Source organism: Paramisgurnus dabryanus, chromosome 14 (genome assembly GCF_030506205.2).
Source record: "Paramisgurnus dabryanus chromosome 14, PD_genome_1.1, whole genome shotgun sequence".
NCBI classification, from domain to species: Eukaryota; Metazoa; Chordata; class Actinopteri; order Cypriniformes; family Cobitidae; genus Paramisgurnus; species Paramisgurnus dabryanus.
In genome coordinates, this window is record NC_133350.1 from 16,425,492 (window position 1) to 16,444,810 (window position 19,319).

Below are 19,319 nucleotides of genomic sequence, written 5' to 3' on the forward strand. Positions count from 1 at the left end.
CCATTTTTTTCTGACAGTGAAAAGAATTAAAAAAAATAAAAAGTATAGCTTATTAATACTGCATAGGTCAAAGGTTGATTTCAGGTACAGCAAAAAAAGACAATAAAAGTCAAGTCTTTTTTATTGTAAAAAGTGAATTACGCAACACTTCTCATCCAGGATTATCAATTAGACCTCTCTCATGGCAAAATTAGTGCAAACACTAGCATTGTTTATGTTTATTCCAAGTTTAAAATAATTGTTACTTTTCACCATTGTAAAAATGTATCTTTGATCTTTTTCTTATTTGCACTTCACATTCCGAACTGACAAATACATTAGCATATGCTGTACATAGCAAAACAACTCTGTTTACTATACAATTAATTTAAATAGCGTACATGTTCTTCAACAAACCATCACAACTAATTTTACTGGTATGAGATGAGGAGGTAGTAGAAATAATTTCTAAATTAAAATCTGACAAATGTTTTAATATTAAAAACAATCATTCAATTCACCCTTTTAATGAGTCATAAACGTTACAAATCTGTCTCTGAGAGGCCTATAAAGAAAGTTATCATAAAATAATAATAAAAAAGAAATACAGAATGCAAACATTCCTCTGGTTTCCTTCATAGCTGGCTTGGTTGGTATCAGATATCTTTAAAGACATGCTAAACAAAGTGGGGTTAACATTACATCTTACAGAATGACCTTCATTGCCACCATTCATAATGTAAAGCCTAAAATGTATAATCTAAAGGCAAGATACAAACGTAACTCCGGACAGTTCATACTGCAAATGCCGCATAAAGAACATCATAAAGTTTTGGCTGGTTTACTGTGGAAACTGAAAATCTTTCTTTTTATAAGTTATCTCTTATTTACATAATATTTCATTTACAGTTTAATACGATCTCTTATTTGGTTAAACAGATAACAAGTCAAAACTGCCAACCTCTTGTGTCTTCTGTATATTTCAGGTCATCTTCAGTGAAAAAAATCATTCTTTACTTTCCATTTCGGGAGTATGAAAAAACATAATGGCACATACAGCAAAGCGATCCAGTCTGTTTAATGTCTTTTGAGTCTGTGAGTAGCTTTAATTAAGTTGGAGATATGTGAAAGCTGTACATCAAACAAGGAAACACTCCAATGTGAGGCAATCCAGGTTCAGTTCATGCTTTACTTCACAAAAAAATAAAAACACAAATCAATTTAAAAGTGCTTCTCATACTAGGGATTCAGAAAAGTCAGTGGCACCCATGGAGCCACTTTATGGGATATCCTTCACTGCTTAGAGAGCTTTCTCAGTGCCCTGGGTACTGGGAAGGGGAGTATGGTGGAGGAGCTGAAAAAAATAAAGGAACAGTTAGTTATTTTGAAAACAAATCACTATTGTTTAAGAAAAATTTATCCATACTGTTACGCCCCCAAACAGTTTTTTCAAACACTTAACCAAATAAACAAAGTATCAAAGTTTTATTTCAATCATTGGTTTCAACTTTATTTTAATCTTTGACATCAATATTAAAGATATCAAGGTTATATTTTCACAGAATGCTCTTTACATCATATTGAAAACAATAAATAACAAAAATATGACTTTAGTTTGGACTTCACAGACAGGGTCATAAATAATAGAAGGCTATTATCATTCCGTCAGCTGTACTATGCAAGTAATCATGTTATGTTTCTTTAACCACTATATGATATTTAAAAGAGCGTAATCTTCTACCTGCTTGGCTGTATCCTGCATCAGGAGGATAAGGACCCTGGGGCATCATGGGATACTGCTGAGGGACACCAGGATACTGCGGCGCCATTGGATAACCATGGTAATCAGGATGTCCAACAGGTTTACCATAAGCATCATACATGGGCTCCACAGGATAACTTGCCATAGGAATGTGCTGAGCTGAAATCGAGGCTCATGTTAGAAGTTGATTTTTGTTTTTTTCCCCCTCAGAGATGCACAGTTGTTCATGCATGCATCTCTTCGGGTGCATAACATAGACAAAAGTTAAAAAAGTCAGCCTCAGGCATAAAAATAGTATTCCAGTAAAAGTATACACTCACCTAAAGGATTATTAGGAACACCATACTAATCCTGCGTTTGACCCCCTTTCGCCCTCAGTCTAGAACTGCCTTAATTCTAAGTGGCATTGATTCAACAAGGTGCTGAAAGCATTCTTTAATGTTGGCCCATTTTGATAGAATAGCATCTTGCAGTTGATGGAGATTTGTGGGATGCACATCCAGGGCACGAAGCTCCCGTTCCACCACATCCCAAAGATGCTCTATTGGGTTGAGATCTGGTGACTGTGGGGGCCATTTTAGTGCAGTGAACTCATTGTCATGTTCAAGAAACCAATTTGAAATGATTTGAGATTAGTGACATGGTGCATTATCCTGCTGGAAGTAGCCATCAGAGGATGGGTGCATGGTGGTCATAAAGGGGTGGACATGGTCAGAAACAATGCTCAGGTAGGCTGTGGCATTTCAATGATGCCCAGTTGGCACTAAGGGGCCTAAAGTGTGCCAAGAAAACATCCCCCACACTATTACACCACCACCACCAACATACACAGAGGTAACAAGGCATGATAGATCCATGTTCTCATTCTGTTTACGCCAAATTCTGACTCTACCATCTGAATGTCTCAACAGAAATCGAGACTCATCAGACCAGACAACATTTTTCCAGTCTTTAACTGTCCAATTTTGTTGAGTTTGTGCAAATTGTAGCCTCTTTTTCCTATTTGTAGTGGAGATGGGGTCTTCTGCTGTTGTAGTCCATCCGCCTCAAGGTTGTGCGTGTTGTGGCTTCACAAATGCTTTGCTGCATACCTCGTTGTAACAAGTGGTTATTTCAGTCAAAGTTGCTCTTCTATCAGTTTGAATCAGTCGGCCCATTCTCCTCTGACCTCTAGCATCAACAAGGCATTTTCGCCCACAGGACTGCCGCATACTGGATGTTTTTCCCTTTTCACACCATTCTTTGTAAACCCTAGAAATGGTTGTGCGTGAAAATCCCAGTAACTGAGCAGATTGTGAAATACTCAGAGCGGCCCGTCTAGCACCAACAATCAGGCCACGCTCAAAATTGCTTAAATCCCCTTTCTTTCCCATTCTAACATTCAGTTTGGAGTTCAGGAGACTGTCGTGACCAGGACCACACCCCTAAATGCATTGAAGCAACTGCCATGTGATTGGTTGACTAGATAAATGCATTAATGACAAATTGAACAGGTGTTCCTAATAATCCTTTAGGTGAGTGTATATGTATGTTAACAAACAGTGCAACATAATAACTAATACAAGAACAGAAAAAACATCAGATTTATGTTACACATCTTTATGTGTAATTATAGTATTTTAAAATAAATGATAAAAAGTAGTATTTCCATATTTATAACAATATAATTTAGATAGATGGTGAACTGTTTGTGTTGTGTTTACCTTCATAAGGTGTTCGACCAAGTTGCTGTCGACGCTGGTACAGATAACAGCAAGAACACATGAAGCAACAGACCATGGTTGCTATGGCAGCCACAAAAAGCAGGATGGATGAAGCAATGCCAGCTATAGTGGAGGGGCTGAGAGAAAGACAGAGAGACAGAGCGAGAGAGAGACATAAATGTTTAAATGTTGACCAGCAGTTAAGTTTGGGGTAAAAATAATAATATCCATTAAGGCAAGCAATCAGCAATAAGGCCTAAACCCAAACAACTCTGGGCCAGAACCGCGCCAAAGTCAGCAGCTCCGGTGCGGATCAGGCCCGGGGTCGTCTGGTGTCTGGGAAATAAACAATCTAATAAAATGAATAAATAAATTAAATAAATCATAAAAATATATTAATAAATATAATCTATTATGCACACAATTAGCTACACATCTAAACCTGCATAATGATCTCAAGCCTTCAGCATAAGCCTCCATATTGTTAATGGTTTTATTTATTTGGGTTAACTAACCTGGCTCATGTCATTAGTATGCACTCATATGTACCTGAGATGGAACAGCATGCAGCGTTTCTGTCCTGCCTCTGTGATCATCTTGAAGCCATCCAGGCAGCAGTAACGGTGATGACAGTTCCCACAGCAGAACGTTATGAGTGGGCAGTCAAAACCATTGTGCCAGGTACCATTTTTGTCCACATACCACAAACAGTCCTCATCTGCGCCCACTGCACACACACAGTCAAATAAACAATAGTGGCAAACCAGAACACATTGCTCAATATAAAAGTTGGAAAAAACTGTTAATGCTCTATCAACTGAAAAGGTTAAACCTTCAACGGTATAACATAAAGGACAAATATTGTATCATAAAATATAATTAAAAAAATTAAATATTAAAACTTGGGTATAACATTTTATAAAATGAAAATGATTGGACACTCATACATTTATTTAAATACTACAGCATACAACCTGATCATAACTAAAAATGGTCACAATACAGCTCTGAATAAATATCTATATATATTTTGTTTTTATCTACATTAATAAAAATGTGGGTCAGAAAGCACCTGCGTAAAGGTCTCAACTTGTATTAGGATTAAGCTACTGGTTCTGCAGTGAGTGACCCACCTACACTTACAGAATGCACGAGAAAACAAATGCAGTCTTATGTGACCTTACATCTATATGGTTTGAAACATATTTCTATACAACAAATATACAGAGACCAGATTAGTATATATATAGACGCTACACTATAAAAAGGCTACAGATGTCTTCATGACGAAAAACAATACGAACAGTGAAATGTTTAAAAAGATACATGTTTACCATTATGTAACAACAATAGTAAATCCCTTTCACTGTAATTTCTCTAACAAGGCCTATCCAGAAACTATAGCTGTTATATGGACTTACCCTGCCAGGCTGAGAAAATAATACAGAGGACAGGTGGAATAACGGCGTACAAGGACATACTTCTTCCAGAACACTATCCGTTAAATCTGACGAAATATGCTTACAGCTGCATTGTTAAAAAATAAAACTTTAAACGATGCGTAATCGTAGTAGCTTCGTGATCAACATGCGATCTGTGTCGAATGACACATCGTCCGTGACGTGACGCGCCGGGAGGTCGGTAAACCCAAATCTTCAGCACCAGCCTCTTCGCCTTCATGCGGCGTTGAATGAAGGTAACGCGAGAGCATTTCGAAAGCGCAGCATTCGATTCGGTCTCGCGGCACTATGATGTCATGCGCTATTCGGTTTGCGCACTGTTCGCAGCGACGCATAAAGTCGAAAATAATGACATTTTTCCGATATCTATGCTATCTACATGCTAAATTAATACAGAAAACAACACTGTATCAGCGTAAAGCAGACACCCGCGACTCTCAGCCTCTTCGCAGTTTATATTTATATATATTTTATATTTATAGTTTATATATATTAATACATTAAATCTTTACGAAAATGGTATAACGTTACAGTATAAAAAAATACAATATAAAAATAAAATTTAAGTCATTGGTTTCTGATTGTCACGTTTTTACTCCTATTACCGAATACTTACTCAGTGCACTGATAACTTTGATTTTACTCAAATAAAATAAGATTATAAATTAGGTTTTACATCAAATTGTACTGTAGTACTTTATAGAAATTACGTATAATTAATATAGTGTTAATATTAACTGAAGTAAATTCATAATAAACTGTGGTAAATACTGTAGTATTAATATTTACTATAAATTATAGACAAGTTTAAAAATAGGATTTTTTTAAACTAGTTTACACGGTAAATACAAAAGTAAATTACACAATTTTTTATGAGGGAAATCACACTATATAAAAACTAAAAGTATCCATTTAAAATACAGAGGAATCAGTTTATAACAAAACTATTATAAATTCTGGCATATTGAAAACCCATACATGGCTAACATATGCTTAAACAACAGTAACAGTAAAATGCATATAGTGTGCTAATATTTTTTATATTAATATAAATATAAAACTATTCAGCTAATGCATAGGATTTATTTATAGATTGTGTTCACTGTAAAATAATAAAAGATTCAAGTTACACAGATGTATAAGCAAAACGACAAATGTGGAAACCAGAAAAGCTAATTTTTAAAAATTAGACCCTTATTTTTGGCCTTTTATTATGAATTTTATTCTCATACTCTGATGTGGACAGTGTTACTTATAAACTGTATGATCACCATGGTAACACTGAATTTTTCATGCTCACCCAGGACAGTGTAGACATAGAGACCATGCTTATAAGACAACGTAATGACAAACAACATGGATATTTTTAATAAGGCCGCCAACAGTTCCAACTTTTTTTAAAGTTTAAATTCATCTGTCAGAAGTCTATTTCCTTCCTCTACAGGAAGAATTTGTAACCCACATGATTTAGTAAAGTGAAAAGGAACAGAGAAACAACAGCTGATACGTTTAAACCATTCCTATACTGTTATTAGTCCCTTTTCAAAAATGTCTCAACTCCATCACACCAGACAAATCTACCAAAGCACAGTAGTGTTTTTGACAACTGTGACATTAATTTTAAACCCAACATAGTCCCATTTTCTGTGCCAACAATCTGGCCCTCGTCCCTGTTTTTCTCTCAGAAAATTAATGTCCATTTCTTCCCTAAATAAAACAGGGAGAGGCATGTAAACTCCTCAGACTAGTCCTTTTTTGGGTCGTGGAACAAGAGCGCTGTCCAAGAAGCTTTCCAAGGCCACTCAAAATGTTCAAAATCGAAAAAGATGACCGAGTGGTAAAGACTGAAACGAGGACAAGGAGCTGATGTCAGGTAGCGATACAGGTCATATACCGATGGACTGCAAGGCACTTCGCTCTACTTCATTCAAGTGGCTTGAAAACATACTATAGCATGGTTGTTGGGCAAACTGGGTGAGGAAATCTGTTAGATAAGCCTGCAGAGAGACAAATAATATAAGCGTATAGTAGAATAAAATACGGAGTTATATTTTAATTAACATATAAGTACAAATGTATTCATTTTCATTTTGTTTTTTCTTTATAGCTATGCATTTTACTTCATATTGTATATATGTTGTGTATTCATGCTGTAAGCACTACATATACACTGAAAAAAAAAAGATTCATTGAATTTACTCAATTTTTTTAAGGTAAGTAGTTGCAATCAATTTATTTAAGCTACATTTAAACAAAAAAGATTAGTAAAGTAAAATAAAATATAAAACTTTTGTTTAAATGTAGCTTAAATAAATTGATTGCAACCACTTACCTTAAAAAAATTGAGTAAATTCAATTAATCTTTTTTTCAGTGTACTTAAAACAATAGTAAATTCAACTTCACAATTCAAAAGCAACTTGACTACTACAAGGAAAAGTAACACAGCAATAAAATAATGATTAAAAAGCTTACCTGGAGGTCAATTTGATATATAGGATCTTTTAGAGCATCTGGATCTTCTTCATCATCATCCTCAAAATAATCATCATCTGGGGGGAAAATGTAGTAATTGATATGGATCGTAGAAAAAGCTTTTACCAGCACACCCCAGTTACCTCATCAAGTTCTCTTAAAGGGATAGTTCACCCAAAAATGAAAATAATGTCATTAAAGACTCACCCTCATGTCATTCCAAACTCATAAGACCTCCGTTCATCTTCGGAACACAGTTTAAGATGTTTTATATTTAGTCCTAGAGCTTGCTGACCCTTCATTGAAAATCTATGTACGGTATACTGTCCATGTCCAGAAAGGTAATAAAAACATCATTAAAGTAGTCCATGTGACATCAGTGGGTCAGTTAAAATGTGTTGAAGCATCGAAAATACATTTTGGTCTAAAAATAACAAAAATACGACTTTATTCAGCATCGTCTTCTTTTCCGGTTCTGTTGTGAAGTGCATTCGCGAAACTAAAGTAACGTGACTGCAGTGACGCGAATAACATATGACGCGGCTGACGTGTTATCTGGTGCGCCCCAGCTGGGTTTTTTTTTGGTGCGTCTGAGCTTTGTTTATAGTCTGAGGGAGACACATGCTGTACGTTTGAAAAAAAACTTGTCTGAGGATAACACGTCATCCGCATCACTGCAATCACGTGACTTTAGTCTCGCTCATGCGCTTCACAACAGACGCGGAAGAGCAGACAATGCTGAATCAAGTCGTAATTTTTGTTATTTTTGGACCAAAATGTTTTTCGATGCTTCAACACATTCTAACTGACCCACTGATGTCACATGGACTACTTTGATGATGTTTTTATTACCTTTCTGGACATGGACAGTATACCATACATAGATTTTCAATGAAGGGTCAACAAGCTCTAGGACTAAATATAGAACATCTTAAACTGTATTCCGAAGATGAACGGAGGTCTTCCGAGTTTGGAACGACATGAGGGTGAGTCATTAATGACATTATTTTCATTTTTGGGTGAACTATCCCTTTAAATAATTTTTAATCAGCAAAACTAGCGACATTTATTAAATATTAGAACTTGCAGCTGTTTTGACTCTGGAAAAAAACTCAACTTTCCTGCCAGGACAAACTCTGTTTTATCTTTATAAGTTATACCAAAACATACCATATTTGTTAGAGGCAATGAGATCAGAGAGAAGCTGTCCTGCTAGCCCTTCATCTTCATCATCATCGTCATCCTCCTCCGCCACATCATCCCACATTCCTCCAGAGTCTGCAAAGCAACCAAACATTTCTAAATTGTCCAGCACTGTCGAACATTTCACTATTAATATAAGGGCCAGTCACATAACCCCATACCTTGGCTCCAGTCAGCTGGATTTGCTCTGTTTGCGTTAGCCTCCACGACAGAAGATAGCTCATTCACAATGAGTTTAAAGATCTTTACCAGCAAAGGAATGTTGGTCCACCGCTGTGGGTCTGAGGTAAGAGGAAAACAACCATTATGATTTAAAAATAAATTCATCCTACATAATGTAAAAAAAAACATTCGGTAAAAATATAACCTTGATATCTTTAATATCGATTAAGTAAGGTCATGTCAAAAATGAAAAAAAAAGTGAAAGGCTCACTCTTAGCCGATTTGGAACGTGTACAAATGCCCTCATCTGGATTAAAAATTTCATCTCCTTTGACGACAATATCTTGGAGGCGCTTGTCATTTGTGTTGAGGCCGTGCTGAAGCAGTTTACACAAAGCAACAGCGCTGCGGACAGAACAACCAAACCCAGTGTTATCTCAATGGAAGATCGAACAGCTCTTTTAACAAGCTGCTGAAAACATTGGAAAGCCTCACCTGACTTTGCCTTCATACTGGCCATAAAACAGATGCTGGCGACTCATCCACTCAGCCATGACAAACTCTAGGGCAGGTTTCCCTGTGGGACCCGGAAGACTACATAGGAATTCCAGCAGTGGCTCCAATTGCGAATGAACCAGGTGGGCGAAAACCATGATCAGGGACTAAAATAAAGAGCGTGAACATGTTTCACACTTCCCGCCAGCAAGAGAATTTAGATGCCCAAGTAAAAAAATTTAAGCAAACACATCCTTAACATGCTTCACCCACCATAATGTAATTCCTAACCTGTATGCATTTTTCATTAAACATAAATGCAAGTGTTGCTTTTTACAAAAAAAATCATGATATAGTGACCACATTTTTGATGTCACTGAGATCCAAAAGGTGTATTTGTGAAGACTTTCTTTGAATAATAACTTTCAATTTCAGCCCATTTCTCATGTATAGCCCTCTTATATTTTCAGAATGCCAATAGTACATTAGTAATATGGCCTTGGTTATATTTTTTCCCATTTAAATTGACATCTTTAATAAATAACAACATAAGGATGAGTATATACAGCTTCATTTCTGGGTGACGTGCCACTCACACACCTGCATCACACTGAGGGTCTCTGCTTGTTGCATTTTGCTGAGGATAGCACGCAGTATTTGGTCCAGCTGATCAGCCAACTGAGTACCGGCCCGAGCGATAAGAGTGGACACCAGGCGACCCACAAAAGCAGCGGTGAATTCGGATGTGCGAGGGTCCAGGAGCTGACTGACCACCTGCATGACGTACCAAACCCCACTGTGGCCTTGATCGTCTTGCCATTGAGCGATTTGTTCCAGTCCCACAGAGACATATGCTCTCAAGCATTCGCCACCATTCTGGGAAAACCATCAATACCAGTAAGACAATACAGAAATTGAACCTCTTTAATGGTTTATCAATAACTTTCTTAAAGGTGCAGTGCATAGATTTTTAAAGGATCTATTGACAGAAATTATATATAATATACATAACTATATTTTCAGAGGTGTGTAAACCCTTTACATAATTAAATGTTATGTTTTTCCTCAGATCAAGCCATTTCTATGTACATACACTGCGGGTCCCCTTACATGGAAGTCGCCATTTTGAGCCACCATGTGCCTATAGTAGCCTTAAATGAACAAACTGCTATACAGAGCGCGTTTCGACAGTATATTGCATCCAACAATGACATGTTTGTCCTGTGGTGGATACCGTTGTGGACTGAGCCATTTGTTGCAATTCACCGCTAAAATACACACGTAGTACCTTTAAAGGGATAGTTTGGCCAAAAATGATATTAAACCCATGATTTACTCACCCCCAAGCTGTTCGAGTTGCATATGTCCATCGTTTTTCAGACAAACACATTTTCGGATATTTTAGAAAATGTTTTAGATCTTTCAGTTGATTAAATGTAATGTTACGGGGTCAACCAATAGTCCACGACCTTCAAGTCCAAAAAAGTGCGTCCATCCTTCACAAATTAAATCCAAACGGCTCCAGGATATTTCTACAACAACATCGCACGGATTACCCTCAGAAAACCTTTGTTTATCATCCTGGAGCCGTTTGGATTTAATTTGTGAAGGATGGACGCACTTTTTTGGACTTGAAGGTCGTGGACTATTGGTTGACCCCGTAACATAACATTTAATCAACTGAAAGATCTAAAACATTTTCTAAAATACCCAAAAATGTGTTTGTCTGAAAAACGATGGACATATGCAACTCGGACAGCTTGGGGGTGAGTAAATCATGGGTTTAATATCATTTTTGGCCGAACTATCCCTTTAGAGTGTAAATTTAGAAAATCAAAGTTACCTGCATTGTGGTGTTATCATCTGTACGTAGTGTGCACTGGGCCACGGCAGGAAAACCTTGGCACACGAGCAAGTCGGACAATGGTGGCTTGGTGTTGCGAACAACTGTAGTCAAGATGTCTATCGATGTCTGTAACATCAATATATTACAACCACAATTACAAAAGAAAAACAACAGTGCAGAATAAAAAAGAGAGAGAGACAACAAACAGAGTAGTTTAACCTACAGCACAAAGGCCAGATGGGATTTTATCAGGTGGTGCATGCATGATGCTAACAAGAGTAGGAATGAGGCGCATTTGCATTGGTCCTTGGCAGGCTTCGATTTGAGCAAGCTCCTTAAAGATGTCCTGCGCTAAAGATGCGACAACAGGATCTAACAGAAAATTATAAGAGATAACTGATGAGACCCAAGTAATCTCCAAATGCAAAGATACTGGCTGGTGGCCACAAATATAAAATAAAACATACTGTACCGTTGCTGTACTTAAGAAAGATGGCGATGGTGAGAGGGCAGATCTTATTCTCAGCGCTCGTGGTAAAAGCAGGATCCACTGTACAAACAATACAAAGGGTCTCCATAACTAGAGTCAGGACCTCAGAGCTGAACTGAGCCGCAAGCTGCACCAAACCTTCCAAGATGCTGGGCAAGAACGGCTGCAGGACGTGGGTACTGTCAGATAGCTTCAGCTGATCACAGTACCTAAAAAACAGGTATAGGGCTGATGTCACTGGAAGCTTAATGTAATGAAAGTACATCATGGCATTCTAAAGTCACACAACTACATAGTTTTAAATGAAATTGAGAAAATTACCCCCAGATAGCTCTCACAGCAGAGATACGAACAGATGGCGGCTGGCTCTCATGCAAGCCGCTCACAGTGGCTTGAAGAAATTGCTGGATGAGTTCTGGGGACATCGCCGCTGTGAAACGACTGGCTGCCCACAAGGCCCGACCCAACAGGAATGGAGAGGCCGCTGGGAGGTGAAAATATTCTAAATTACTCTCACTGTATAAATAAATCTATAAAATAAGACCAGACCTCTCTAAAAACCAATTTTCAGGTTCAAGACTGACTAATTATGAAAGTGTAGAAGAGACTTACCTGGTAAGTTGAGGTCAGCAAGGATGACACTTGCAAGGAACCCGTGCATATCAAACTGAATACGGCCATTCTTTACATTTTCCGTGATGATCGTCTTGACCGACCCCAGTGCTAGCATGCAAGCTTCATGCACCTTCCACCTGCACATGCGTGGAGAGATATCAATGCAAACTACATACTGAAAAAAGACTATAAAGAAATGGTCATCTAATGTTTTACCAGTGTTCACTGCCGGTGTTCTTGGCCTGCTCTGCCTCCTGGAGGTGCCGAGTTGCAGCCGCGGCTAAAGCAGCAGCGCTCTCGTTCTGAAACTCTGCAGCCACAGCCTGATGGAGGAGAAAATTAAATAATTTAGTCGAGTATTCTGGACATTTTAACCTGCAAATATCAAGTGCTCAGAGTTCTCACCAGCAACAGATCCTGTGCTGATATCCGAACCGAGTAAGAGAAAGTATCATCATCTTCATCCTCAACAAACTGCTGTGGATTGGCTGTCCACACCTTGATCTATAAGATGAAGAAGATGAAGAAAACTGCAGAAAAACCACAGGATGCGAGACGAGCACTCACACGGCACACTAACCTGATCTTCAGTGATCTGCATGTAGAGAATGATGTAATAAATTAGCTCTGGTAGAGCTTTCTTCACTGTGCTCTTGAACTTCTTGTTCTCCAGCAGTGTGTGGACAAACTCAAATATGCTGAACACCAAGTTCTCAAAACCTAGGACCTCACCTGTACATGAAAAAAACTTGTTAATAAAGCCCTGTGCTCCATAAAGTATGACAAGAAATTTTAAAGTAAATCACAAGACTTTTTAACATGTCAAGAGTACATATGTGAAGTTTTGGCTCAAAATATTCCATAGATCATTTATTATAGCATGTTAAAATTGCCACTTTGTAGGTGTGAGCAAAAATGTGTAGTTTTTGGGTGTGCCCTTTAAAATGCAAATGATCTGATCTCTACACTAAATGGGAGTGCCGTGGCTGGATACTGCAGATTAATTCCTGGTATTATCCCCTTCTGACATCACAAGGGGAGCCAAATTTCAATGACCTATTTGTTTACCAAAACGAAGTTACTGGGTTGATCTTTTTCACATTTTCAAGGTTGATAGAATCAATGGGGACCCAAATATATCACTTAAACATGAAAGTCAGATTTTCATGATATGTCCCCTTTAAATAAAATGAAAAACTGTCATTTGTTTTGGAATATTGTGGCATTTTTTACAAATCACTTATTTGTGAGCTTCATTATTTTTTTTTTTATTCATGTGCCCTCATAATCTTTAATCAAAAATGAAAATCTTCTCCCCTCCTCAAAATGATCTCGCTTTACTTCCGGTCATATAGTATGGCAGGTGGGCGGGGTCCGGGAGAAGATCGCAGCAATTAGCAACATGACCCAACTTCAAACGAAAATGATCCAATTAGATCTCAATGGACAAATTTACATTCAGCCCTGCCTTATTTCATTTCAGAAGCTGTTTCACTCGGATATAAGCCACCACTCATGGGCCACCACTTTCAGGGCTTTTTCATGGGGTGGCAGATGGTGCCAGGGACCCAAGTTGTATGACATTTTATAAAAATACATTAATTAAACATAAATTCTATGTAATTAAACCTTATAAAAACAAGGCTACTAACCAACAGCACTATTGTATAATTTAAAAAGGACTACATACCATCTGAGTCAACCGGATCATCTACTTCTTCTGTGTAGTTAACCTCAGTTCTAACATAAGTAAAGTTTTATTAAGGAAAATACTCTTACTAATGTGACTTCAAACTTATAAGACATATCAATAACAGGTTAGATTTATCTGACAATAGAGAGTATGCATTGACATCACCTTTCCATGTGATCACGCCCTGTGGAGTGGCAAACATTCAACAAAATGGTTGGTTTTCATAGCGACTGCTGCGAAAATGCCAGTAAAACTGACTATTATCAGCTTAAATTGAATTTAGTTGGACTTGATAGCAAAGATGGACAATACTTAGTTACATTAGTTACATTTTCCAAGCATCTGTGCTTTATTGGGTTGTTTGTCCTGGGAAACATTTTACTTCACTACATTCTAAAACAGGGGTCTTCAACGTTTTTTGGGTCGGGGACCCCTTAGACTAATACTAAATGTGTAAAACAGAGATATTTAAGTAAGCAGTAAGGTACGAAAGGCTGCCTTTTCGTATTAGGCACAACGCAAAGTGGAGTAAAGTACAACTGATGACCAATCAGAATCAAGGACTGGAACTGTTTTATAAATAGAAACAAACCATATTGTCACACAGCCATACTATTAACATGCATAATTTTTTTGTTAAAGTAGATTTAGTTTTTATATTAATATAATAATAATAATATAATATTATTTTAAGGTATTTGCAGTGTAATATATTTTAATTTTACTGTGAATTGGACAAGGGCTTTCAGTTTATAAAGAAGATTAATCATGGTGAATGGCACAAAGACTGTCTATTCTGGTGGGGATAGAGTTTGTGCTACTTCATAATTCTGAGTTCTGATGCCTTTCTCGTGTATCATCATTGTCACAAGTTTAAGTAAAGCAGGTTTATTTTCTGTATAGCTTCATATCAGACTCAGGAGAACAACATGCAACGAGTCCGAGCGCATCTCTTTGGGGAAACTTTTTGAGAGGCGGATTTCAACCTGACTCTGAATCTTGCACAAAGCATCATCACGGCGCGCGTTTCATTAATTTTTAAATGCGAGCAATAGTTTTGTGGTGTGGTGTCATTTGCCTGTTGAATTAGCGCTTTAAATCTGAACCGCGTGAAACAGCCGTACGTCCAAGTTCAGAAATATAGATGAGACAACATGTCGCAATGATTCTAAAATGACATTCTGAAAGAAAGACACACATAAGATTTACCTGTTTTATGATGACTTTTCTATCGCTACTGCTGCTTCCTGAGTGGACATTTATAATCTTTAGATATTGTATTTTGGTCCACTGGCTAAACTGAACGCGCGCCTTCAAACCTATGCGGCCACGCACGTGCACAACTTAAAGGGGACATGTAACGTTTTGTACATATATTTTACGTTTTAAGCAAAAAATAGCTTGTCGTTAAACATCATTTGGCGGACCCCCTGCAGTTCCGTCACGGACCCCCGGTTGAAGACCCATGTTCTAAAACATAGAATCATAATGTGTATTCTTTTATAATGAATAATTACAATTTATTTAATACTTAATTACATACAAATTGTGTACTTTTACTTGAGTAAAGGTACGTTAATGTACTTAAATATTACATGTAAAACAAAAACTTGTATTTATGTAATAGAGTAAAAATTATGACAATATGCTTTGGACAGTATGTTTTCCAAAGAAAAACACTGATAAAACACAAATACTTAAAAAAATACTTTTAAGTAGAAAGTAAAATACTTAAGTAGTGTCCACCTTTGCTTGATAGTGACCCTAGCCTAGCAACTTGTCAACCCACCTGTGGTCAGTGGACGTTGGCATTAACAATCTATTTACTTCTCTTTTCTGTGTTTTTTGGCAGCCTGTAAAACGATAGCTCCGAATTCTTGTTAAATCTGTTCGTACAGTCTATCGCACAACAGCTTTTTCCAATTTACACGTGTTTTCCCTGATTTCACATTGTACACAAATTCTGCCGCTCTGTCTTTTGCCACTCGTAAATGCAGTCACTTTCGCTGAAGGTGATGTCACGTGCACACCCTCTTTAGTACTCGTGCATTATATATTATCTTCATAAATGGATATAAAGAGGCGCTCTCTGTCAAGGTATTCCACACAATGGGAAGTATCTGCTGCATGGAGGACACCATCGGTTTGGGAAAGTTCTTTACCAGAGCTGTTACTGCCTATAAAGAAATACAAAATAGCATCTGATTGCTTTTTAAGAAATAATTGAGTAATGTTCTGCTACAAGGAACAGCCTCTCACCTTCAGCACTTCCATTTTTAATCCACTGTCTGAAGTGGGTCCATCGGGTATCTGCAAGGCCTGTATAAAGGCTTCAGTGAACTGCTGCACCACTGGGAAAATCAGAGTATTGGCAGCACCCTAGAATAAAATGTGACATGTTTAAAGTCCCTGTAAAGGCAGAAAAATGTGATATTAACCACACAAAAAAATTTGAAAGAAAATCAAATAAGTTATTAAAATCTTGGAGAATTAGGCAGCATTCTCTGCTCAGCTATAACCTGAAGGATGCATGTGAATGTGTTATGGGCGGGGCTATGAGCGGTGGCTTAAGTACATCATTGACACCGTTTTAACCCTGCCTAAATAGTATTTTACTCAAATTTACCTTTGCTACCTCATCAATAGCACAGATAAGATTGGCACAGGTGGTAAAGATCTCAACTGCTCTGGATCGGGTACGAATACTGTAAACCTGTGAAATGACAAATAATAAAAACACAACAGTGCTTTAACATGCAGTAACATACATAATTCATTTCAAGCAACTGAATAAAATACCTCTGCCATGGTAAAAATCTTGTACATCTGAGGCAAAATGACTGGTGCAACGTCTGGCATCTGTACATCGGTCACCTCTCGGGTAAATTCTGTAATGCGCAACATCAAGTATCATTTCACGGTGGCACAGTAATGTTGTGCCATCATTATCATCATTTGGTGTAGAGGCTCAGACACATTACCTGTAAGGACCCGCATGGCACCATGCACAGCATTAACATCTCCACTGGCCAGCATGTCCATGAGGAGCTTAAAAAGCCCAGGCCAAGCCTCAGGCCAATCCCAGTGTGCTATAGCTGACACAGCATAGGCTACGCTAGAGCGAACCTTACTGATGGCCTCTCGCAATCCACTCGGCAACAATTCACGAATTGCTGCTTTGGCCTGAGATACAAAGGAGGAAACACATGAAGTTTTAATATTGAACTGTGTCAATGCAAATTAAAAATGATCTGCACACATTTTTACCCATTCTGTAGTCTCTGGTGGCCTGTATTTCTCTGACTGGGCGCACCAATGGGTCTCAACATACTGTTTAAGAATGACAGAGGCCAGCTGCAAAAGACACATAGCGAGAGTTAACGGTCTCCATCAACAAGAGAATCAAATAATAGTTTTAATGCTTTTTATGTGGCATAAAATGTGACCCTGTCTTTGAAGACCCAGCCAAGTCACATTTTTATAAAAAAACAATATTCTGTGATAATATAACCTTGACAACTTTAATATCGACTAAGTAAGGTAATGTCAAAGGTTGAACACTTTCATTACCTAATCTCATAATTAGATTATAAGATCTTAGCCTGGATTTCACAGACAGGGTCACATATTTGAAATAAAATCAGATCCACTCTTACTTGTCGAATAGCAAGGGCTCCATGTGGATCAACAGTAAGTTCTGCCAGATGAACTCCAAACTCTATGAAACAGATGTGTAGTTAAAAAATGATCTTAAATACATAAAGAGAGTACATGAGTAGGTATGTGCATTTGAATTAAAGTCAAAACGGTACAGACAAAAAGTGAAGAAAAATATATAACGTATGCAAATCAAGCACAATAACAGTAACGCTGTGTCTCATCATGGATTTAACTCAATGAGAAGTCGGTGGACCAGAGACAATGTTACTGCTGACACCCAGTAGCGCACACACGAGTGAGGCCAAAGCCCATCCTGGTGTGTTAAAAAGTACATTCAACATGAAGAAGAATGGGTTCATAGCTTTTGACTGCCATCATCACATCAAAAATTGAAAATTATGTCATAATTTACTCACTTTCATATTGTTATAAACCCGCAGAAATTTCTTTGTTCTGATGAGCACAAAGAAAGATATTTTAAGAAATGTTTGTAACCAAACTGTCCGTGGACCCCATTAACTTCCATGGTAAAAAAAAAGTATAGGCCTACTGCAGAAGTAAATGGGGTCCGTAAAAGGTTTGGTTACAAACATTTCTCTAAATATCTTCCTTTGTGTTCATCAAAACAAAGACATTTATGCAAGTTCGTAACAACATGAAAGTGAGTAAATGATTACAGAATTTTGTATTTTTGGGTGAACTATCCCTTTAAAATTATGTTATTAGTACTTATACAAAATACAACAGGTTCTCTAGCATTTATTTAGGTTTAACCAAACTGGGTGGAGAAACAGTGTGATAAGACATTTCTTTACCATACTTAACTGATTGATAAAATCAAAAAGCTGATGTTTTCAAGAAGTTGGGCCTGCATTCATCCCATATATCCCTAGATTTATGCACCTGTGTACATTGGGGAAAAAACCCTCTCACCCGTGCTAGAAGGGATGCGGCGGATTCATTATTGACATGCTTGGAAAAGTTCAGACAGGGTGGAAGTTTTGTCTTCAGTAATTCACATAAAAGACAAACTAATTTGATTTAATCTCGCGTTTGGTTTGCAATATTTAATTTGAACGACACATAAATTGTTTTCAGATAATATTATTTCACCGGAGAAAGCAGAACTTATTCATCAACATTAGACTACTGTCATAATGCGAGTGAGAAATGAAACGGAAAAACAAAAACGATAAATGCATCGTAGTGTATTTTAATATCACAAGGCTTTTCTAATTTGTTAAAACTCTTACAAGTGTGGGAACATGCTGGATGTATTGCACATGTTTTTGGCTTCTCGATTCAATCCAACACGTTAGAGGCGCTTCGACTGCTTATGGTCAATCTAATAGCACTATAAAGTCCCCAAATGTGCATTTTAAATGTTTAAAAACACTTGTCCTGGAAGGTCCATGTCTTAAATATGTAGTTCACATGGTGCCATGCATGTTGTGAAGACATCACTAAAGCAGCTAATGTCGGTTCTTACCCTCCGTCACTTCTAGCACTTTAATACGCTCCTCCGCCGCAGCGCGCACTTCTTGCACCGGGGACAGAATGGCGGTCAGTGCGTCTATCAGAGTCTCCTTCAGTCCTTTATCCACCTGGTCGAGAGTCGAAACCGGGCCGGGACCCGAGGAGTTCATACCCGCCATATTTTCGCCAGTCTTGCGAAGGCTAACGGAGAGATGACCGGGTACCCGACGGAAGGATGCACTGCGCGCCACTGCACGTTTTGGGAGGGACTATGAGACCATGAACTGTTGTCATTCGTCTAT

At 37.8% G+C, this 19,319-nt stretch overlaps 2 protein-coding genes across 3 annotated transcripts; both read right to left on the reverse strand.

Moving 5' to 3' along the window:
- Window positions 1-103: 103 nt before the first annotated feature.
- Window positions 104-5,100, reverse strand: shisa4 (shisa family member 4). Of its 2 annotated transcripts, XM_065241291.1 has the most exons (6): window positions 4,866-5,100; window positions 3,994-4,171; window positions 3,445-3,581; window positions 1,721-1,900; window positions 1,282-1,333; window positions 104-1,251 (listed from the first exon to the last, which is right to left on the reverse strand). In XM_065241291.1, the coding sequence occupies exons 1-5, from the start codon at window positions 4,921-4,923 to the stop codon at window positions 1,293-1,295; spliced, it is 594 nt and encodes a 197-aa protein (XP_065097363.1). In that variant the 5' UTR covers window positions 4,924-5,100; the 3' UTR covers window positions 104-1,251; window positions 1,282-1,292. The 2 variants fall into 2 exon arrangements, with proteins under 2 accessions (XP_065097363.1, XP_065097361.1); XM_065241289.1 differs by having other exon boundaries at window positions 104-1,333.
- An 873-nt stretch (window positions 5,101-5,973) lies between these two features.
- On the reverse strand, window positions 5,974-19,276 carry ipo9 (importin 9). The gene is made up of 24 exons (XM_065241296.2): window positions 19,031-19,276; window positions 17,538-17,599; window positions 17,149-17,235; window positions 16,863-17,064; window positions 16,681-16,769; window positions 16,508-16,594; window positions 16,141-16,260; window positions 15,958-16,058; window positions 13,879-13,937; window positions 12,769-12,920; window positions 12,594-12,692; window positions 12,405-12,511; window positions 12,186-12,325; window positions 11,895-12,057; window positions 11,556-11,782; window positions 11,307-11,455; window positions 11,081-11,209; window positions 9,838-10,113; window positions 9,238-9,404; window positions 9,014-9,147; window positions 8,742-8,861; window positions 8,548-8,655; window positions 7,378-7,454; window positions 5,974-6,901 (listed from the first exon to the last, which is right to left on the reverse strand). The coding sequence occupies exons 1-24, from the start codon at window positions 19,194-19,196 to the stop codon at window positions 6,791-6,793; spliced, it is 3,132 nt and encodes a 1,043-aa protein (XP_065097368.1). The 5' UTR covers window positions 19,197-19,276; the 3' UTR covers window positions 5,974-6,790.
- Between the last annotated feature and the right edge of the window lie 43 nt (window positions 19,277-19,319).